General features: G+C 48.8%; 1 protein-coding gene across 1 annotated transcript in view; it reads left to right on the top strand.

Moving 5' to 3' along the window:
• TNFSF15 (tumor necrosis factor superfamily member 15) overlaps positions 1–7,438 on the top strand; it is a 14,487-nt gene that overhangs the window by 5,463 nt on the left and 1,586 nt on the right. Inside the window, exons 2-3 of the mRNA XM_008638357.2 lie at positions 1,846–1,897; positions 3,134–3,181. Coding sequence (XP_008636579.2) covers positions 1,846–1,897; positions 3,134–3,181 — 100 coding nt within the window. The remainder of the gene's footprint in view (positions 1–1,845; positions 1,898–3,133; positions 3,182–7,438) is intronic.

Below are 7,438 nucleotides of genomic sequence, written 5' to 3'. Positions count from 1 at the left end.
TTTTCCCAACACACTGGAGCAGCTATTTTAGATATGGCTGTGTTCTGCAGGAGCCCACGGATGTTTACTTCCAGTAAAACATTAAACTATCTTTGGGTTTACTGGAGCAGCCAGCAGTCCCCAAATCCAGGCAGGCAGACTCTCCTTCCGCAAACATTCTCCTTCCCCAGACAATATAAATGATCTATTTTCTCCTTCTCCTGCGGTGTTTGAAGCTGTGTGAGGCACAGCCGGCAGGAGACAGCTTCAGCATCTACATATTAATATTGTTTCAGCCTTTTATTGGACAAAGTGCCTCAAATCCTTCTCTAGGAGATGACATGGGGCAGTTTATTCAGTTTATTCAGTATATTTTTGGTGACTCAGGAGGCACAGCCCCGGCAGGGCAGGCGTGTGACAGGCACAGTCCCTCTGAACCACTCGCCCTCAGGGCAGCAGCACTTGGCAGGGCCCAGGGCCATGTCCTGCCCGAGGGGAATGGGAGCGTTCAGCTCCAGAATGGAATTCCAGGGGAGAGGAAGGATGAGCCTTCCCCAGTGCAAGCTCAGAGCAGCAGCGCTCAGCCACTGCCAGCTGCTCTCTCAGACCTGCTCAGCTCCTGTCCCCCCAGGAAGTCACCCAAAATTCCAGACAGACCTAAGGAACAGGCTTAGTCTGGAATGAGACAGGTGCAGGACAAAAAGCAGGTGGAGCTGATCCACCTCAGTCTCTGCTCTCTGAAGGGATGCAGAGTCACCTCTTCCACTGGAAATGTCCCTTCAAGGGAAAAGCAGGATAAGTTACGTCATTACAGCAGCACGTGTGGGCCACCAGTTTTCTCTCTGTGTCATGGTACGATGCATCTTGAATGAATAATTCCAGTCTGGTGGTGGTTTCTCCTGGACACTTCCAGGCTCCGAGCTGGTGGTGTGGGTGAACCTTTGCTCCTGTAAAGGCTCAGACCTGCCCTGCCTTGAGGAGAATCACTCCCTTTGCTCTGCTTGCTCTGCATGGATCGGGGGGCAGGAGAGGCTCCAGGCAGCAGAGGGGCTCTGGCAGTGCTGGATGGTGTCACCATCCCACGCATGGCTGATTCCCACTGGCCACTCTGCCACTGCCCTCCCGGTTATGCCAAGGGCTTGTCCAGCTGCAGAGTTTAACACAACCTCCCCCAGGGTCCTGGAATCCTTTCGGAGATGAAGGCAGTTCCAAACCAACAGCAGAAATGTCTTGCAGTTGTCAGGAAAATTAATCCACAAACACCAGAGGTTTATGTCCAAAATCGAGACAGAGGAGTCCTGTTACTTTATTCGAATAAAGGGAGAGGCCATGGGGCATTCCCGTGGGGTCTCTCAAGTTGTTGGAGGACACAGCCACCTATTTATCCCAATTTCCCAGCAGCATTTCCCTCTCTCTTTCCCCATTGGCTGAGGTATTGAGAGGTACAGACTTCCCAAATCGCCTAATACAGACCCCCTTCTAATGTGTACCTGCCCTCCTTTTCTTCTTCCTTGTGTCTCTGTTCTTTTCTCTAAATCCAGGGATTTAGCACAGCCTTAGGTGAGTAACAGTCTGTGCCAATCAGTGGAATTCCTATGGAATTTATGGTTCCTCCCATTGCTTCTTTCACCTCTCAGTATCTGGCTTTATCTCTCAGCAGGCCCACAGTTTGTTTGTAAAGGCAAATCCCTCTCATTCCTTTCACAGTGAAGCAAAGACTTGTCAGGACTCACCTTTTTGCCGAAAAGCTCCAGCTGAGCTCACTGATGTCCCTGCCGCGTGTTCCATGTTCTGGGATAACTCACACAACCCCCTCTGCGGGGTACTGGGCACCCTGAGCTGACTGCCTGTAACTCTCCCCTGCAGGTCACAGAGGAGAGGGGCTCTCACTTTCTGAAGCAACGAGCAGTAGCTGCCGGTGAGTTTGCCACCCTTTCCCCCACGCTGGCCCCTGTGGGTGCTGCAGTCCCAGCACACACCTCCCCACCTCCCCTCTGCCCTCACCACCCCATCCCTGCCGAGACAAACCTGCCAGGGCGCACAGAGGCAAACCCGGCTCAGAAGATGCAGGGAGGTAAGAGAGTGAAAAGGGAGCATTTTTAACGCAGAGCTGTGAAAGCTGTGCAAGCACCGGCTTCCCCCACAGCCCTGCAGGGTCACTGGGGCTCCCTGAACAAGCGAAAGCAGGGATTTGGGAGCCCCTGCTCCTCACATTTCCCCTCTGTTCACCCTCCAGCAGTTTAGGACGCAGCCACAATGCGCCCTGTTGGTGCTGCAGCAGCTCTGACTGATGCCTTTTCCTGGTCTTAAAATCAAGAGTCAGACACGGTTAGAAGGGGAAAAGGGATTTTACCTTGGTATTTATTGTAAGGATCCTTAGGTGCACACGGCCAGGTCATATGCATCAAAATGCACCCCGCCGAGTATATCCCAAAAGATCGGGTATGACACCATAGGTTCCACCAATTAGCACATCCATCAAAGATTCCCCAATGAGAGGCCCGAGCAAGTCCCTCAAGGAGCCCCCCCCAGGGATGGCTCCATCCTAGCTCACAGAATGCGCTCTGGAGGGGACCCTGGGGTCCAGGGCACACCGATCCCCAGCCACAAAGCCTCTAAAATGTTCAGTCTCCTAGCCTGACAAACTTAAGTCCAAGAATGCAGGGAAAAAGCACCAGGAATACAGAAGTTGCAGAAAGGTACAACAGGGGTATAAAAGAAAAGGCAAAAAATCCTCATGGGATTCCAAAACTTCCTCGTTTGCAGTTTATTACCTCAGGGGTAACAAGGGATCCCAGCAAATAACTCCTGTCTCAGACCTCTGCAGAAATGGAGAGGGCGTGCACACATTTCCTCACAGGCATCAACCACCACTCACGTTTTGTTGACTTAGGAATAAGTTCTTCCCCCAGAGGGTGCTGGGCACTGCCCAGGCTCCCCAGGGAATGGGCACGGCCCCGAGGCTGCCAGAGCTCCAGGAGCGTTTGGACAGCGCTGCCAGGGATGCCCAGGGTGGGGCTGTTGGGGGATCTGTGCAGGGCTGGGGCTGCACTGCATGATCCCTGTGGGTTCCTTCCAGCTCAGGACATTCTGTGATTTTATTATTGAACAGCAGCAAACATCCTCACACCATTTTTTTTCCCTTTTCCCTCAGTTACAGACACACTTTCCAGCGCAGAGAAGCCACGAGCTCACCTGACAGGTAATTCTTGTTCAAAACTGAAGCGTTTTTACAGCAGATGTTGTGGTTCAATAACCTTTGCCCACGTGGATCTGACAGGAGCAGAACATGGAGAACATAATACTCAGCTTTGCCTTGTTGGCCACGCCAGATTTGAGGGCATTGTGTCTGTAGGAAAGGGCCCACTAAGGAGGCAGGACAGAAATGTCACCACTTTTCCAAGCTGTTTGCTTTATTGAGTGACCAGCTTTTGTAACAGAACTGAAATAGATGCCTGCTGTCTCAGTGATCTGCTGAACCCTCCAGAAAAGGCAGGGGAAGGAGCTCAAGTGAGCCCTCGTGGAGAAGTGAATTTGCAAGAATTACAAGTTTTGGAGCAAAATCAGGTCAAATCAGGCCAGTTTTATTTTATTTTTCAACAAGGCCTGACTCAGGCCACACACAGCATATTCCCATCCAACCCCCCATGTTTTCAGTGAGATCATCTCTGACACATTTCAGAGCAAGCAGGGGAAGGGTAATGCCAAGCTGAGCCCTCCAGGCCTTTATGTTGTGGTAGGAAGGTGCTGTCACAAAGTCCTGTCACAGGGTGGGCTGCCAGGCCTTTCCAAGAGGCTTCCAGGCCTTTCCAAGAGGCTCCCATGCCTTTCCAGGGGGTGCCAGCATCTCCAAGGTCCCTGTCTCACCACCTCAGCCTTGAAGTCGTCACTACACCAAGGACACTGCCCTGAGACATCCCCCACCCTCGCCAGCTCCACCCACGCAGAAAATTTGAGGTATTCCCAGAGAAAAGCTCCTGTGTGGCTCCAGTGTGGATGGAGTGAGTGCCAAAGCATTTTCCAGCTGGCCTGATGCCATTTATCCCTCCCCAAAGTACAGCTCACTGCAGAGGCTTCCCCAGTGCCTCGAGTGTTGCCCCAGGGTGCACTTTGTAACTTGAGAAATGCAGGAAGTGCTGGGGCGATTCTCTCAAATCCTCCTGCAGAGCTCAATCAAAATCCACCTCCAGGGTTCAATCAATCTTCAGCTCAGGGCTAATGTATTTCCCAGCAGAGTTTCCTTCCCTGATGCACATCCTTGGTGCCTTTCCCTTGGGCACAGGGGTTTCTGGAGCTCCAAAACTGACCTGTCCTTGTCCAAAATCACATCTTTGCTTAAGTGCACGTTTTAAAGAGCAAGAGGACAGTGTCTGCTCCTGGAAGGTTTTGTTTTCCCAAGTGCCCCATGGCAGAGAGATCCAGAGGCTCCAGTAACTCAGAGGAGCAGCCAAAGCTCTGCTCTGCTGGTGGGAACTTCCCTGGGCTGCACAAAAGCCCAGTGGCCACAGGGAAACACCTAACAGTTTTCTCCGAATTTCCTCAGCCCCCATATTTACAAAAATTCCTTTGCCATCATTCCCAGGCCACTGTGCCCATCCTCTTTGGCATTCTGCTGGGGCCAGTCACTGTTGGCCATAGAAAGGGGCAAGAAAAGGGGAAAGTTAAGGGAATTTTTTCTCTCCTTGCTGTGCTGTGCTGTGCTGTGTAGTCATCAAGGAACCCAATATCTATGGATTATCTTTGACCCTTGTTTTAAGCCTGAACATATTCCTGGTGCTTCTCCCTGTGGCAGGGAGTTTCCAAGCACTTTGCAGGCAGAAAATATTTCCTGTTATTTTCAACTCCGTGCAAAATCATTTCTTGGGTTCCACCCTGGTTTTGTCTTCTCAGAAACCACGACTTGTGCATAGAAAGTGTAGAAGGAATAATTATTCTCCTGATCTTTGTTACATTCCCCCACCTCAGGTGCCTTTTTCAAAGTGAAGGTGGCAGACTACAAATCCTAAATTGTAGGAAATCTCTTCCACACCTTTGTTCTGTCTTCTTCTAGTTTTAGGCACATATATTGTGAAGGTGAGAGCAGAGGAGTGAGAGGAATGGGAATTAGCCAGAGTTCTTTGGGAATGCACTGATTAATTGGCAGCAGCAGAATAACTCCATGTTTTGGTGTCTGTTCCTTTATGATAAATCTCCCAGCTGCTCTTGGCCTTTTTAACTCATGCTGAGAATTTTTATTTATCCAAACTGGCATCAAGCTCTCCCCTCCCTGATGACTTTACCTATTGAGATGTGCCAATACCCAGCTCAGACTTTGCTCCATCCCCGTTTCCTCCTGTGCATTAGTGTTTATTTGGGGCTTCTCCTTGTCCTGCCATCATCCCCTCTCCACTTATTTGGTTGGATTTGGGGTCAGGCTGCAGAGCAGTGCCTGTTCCTTCTTTTCACCTGTGGCACAGTGGATGACCAGTGTTGCAGGACCTGGCTCGTGCTCCTTGTGCTGCAGTGGTCCCAAATCCACCTCTAAATTTGGGCAGAGCATCTTTTCTGCTTTCAAATTACCTTTATTAAATCCTCAGGGCACGAACTTGAGCACCAGAGACCCTGCAGACACAGGACCTTGCACCCTACAGGCTCCAATCTCTTGCTGAGACTCAGAGTTCAGGATTAGGCTCTCCCACTGGTGCTAAGAATTGCAGAAACCCCACAAATTCAGCACAAAATGTACCCCAAACCTGACAAGCAACAGGGATTCTCCAGCAAGGGACTGAACCAAAAGGGCTTTGGGGACAGGAGAGTTAAGGGATGCCAGGAATTTGTAGTGTGTGGGAAAGTGGAAGGAACTGTGGCAATGAAGCCTTTATTAAAAGCAGATTTTAATTACTTCAGGAATTAACATCCTAGGTGTATTTGCAGGAAGTAGAGCTCCAGAATTTAGGAAATAAATAAATAAATGACAAGTACAAAGTACAGTTACTTCTAGAAAAGCAGCTGTGCTGCACTGAAAGGCACTTGAACGTTCTTTTTTTTTTTCCTCCTGACTGTTATTGAAAGCACGGGGAAAATTAATTAACTTGAAAATAGAGAGCATCAATAGAGAGAGATTCGTCCTAAAAGGGAGGTTAAAGCTGTGAAACTTGACTAATTCTAGAAGTCAGGAAGTCATGTAGTTCATTGGAGATCTTATCATATTCTATAGCTAATAAAATATATTTTTTAACTAATATAAAAATTCATTGAGGAATTGTCATTGACATTTTAAGTGTGTCATTCTACAAGAAAAGAACGTTTCACAGGCAGCTTCTCTTCAAGTTCCCCCCAAAATTCCAGAGATGGAAAAGAGCCCAGGACATTTTCTGGAAATACTTTGATCTTTCCTCATCCTTCCCATCTCAAACAAGATTTCCTCTGCTCTCTGAGACGTGTTGCTCCAAGCTCTTGCAAATCTTTGGAGTGATCCAAAGCTACCTGAGCTTTTCCCAGGATTCAGACCAGTCCCTAACCTGAGAGGTGGATGAGGGTGAAGGCAGCCCAGGAGCACTTTCACTTTCTTTTATTCCCCTCTCTGTATCAAGCTCCATTGTCTCAAACCTTATCATACTTCTGTAATTTATCTTTCCTTGCTGCCACAATCCCTGTCTGGCTTCCCCTTCCCAGAAATACTCCCCTCATCCACTTTGCCTCCTGGGAAAACATCAGAAGGATTTGGTACTTCAGCAGCACTAACATGAAAAAGGCCATTATTTTGTTGTGCTGCTCAGAGAATGTTAAAGGAATTGCACTCCTAACACCTTCCTGCCTTCTCATGGATTATTTATTGCTGGAAAAGAGGGAAGCAGATGCCACTGGGAGACGAGCACATTCCTTTTTCTGAATCTCATTTCACCCAGGATAAACCTGAAGGTTATTGCCAAGGGAATTTCAAAGCCTTCCCTCACCTTCATTCCGTTTGCCACCCTTCCCATGCACACACCCCCCTTCCCCAAATACTGAATCCAAATCAACTTTAAACATTAACACAAGCTCCTTGAAAAGGTCTCAGCTCCTAGAACTCCGTCCCCTCAGTCTTTTCTCAGCATTCATCATTCATTTTCCAGGTTCATATGAATACCTGACAGAATCCTCACGGGTTTTATTCTCTTCTTCCCACTGCTGCTGCTTGAGCACAACAATTTTATGTGGCAGTCAGTAAAGAGCGGAGACAACTCTCGCTTCCCTGCAGAAAAACGTGCAAGGGCTGGGGTTTATTCTCCTGTCTGTTGTGTGTGAGAAATCAAAGTGGTGGAGGAGATGAAAGGAATAGGGCAGAAATTCCCTGATTTTCCCTCTGCAGCCTGGGGAGCGTCCTCAGCTTAGATCAGACTGATGGAGGGAATGGAGCTCTGCTTGTAACCACAAGATTGGGGTGAAAAAAGTCTGGAGGAATGTTGAGGCTGACTCTAAGCTTAAGTATTTTGTTCCA

Source organism: Corvus brachyrhynchos, unplaced genomic scaffold, assembly GCF_000691975.1.
Source record: "Corvus brachyrhynchos isolate BGI_N302 unplaced genomic scaffold, ASM69197v1 scaffold305, whole genome shotgun sequence".
Lineage (NCBI taxonomy): Eukaryota > Metazoa > Chordata > Aves > Passeriformes > Corvidae > Corvus > Corvus brachyrhynchos.
This window is presented reverse-complemented; position numbering and strand designations above follow the sequence as displayed.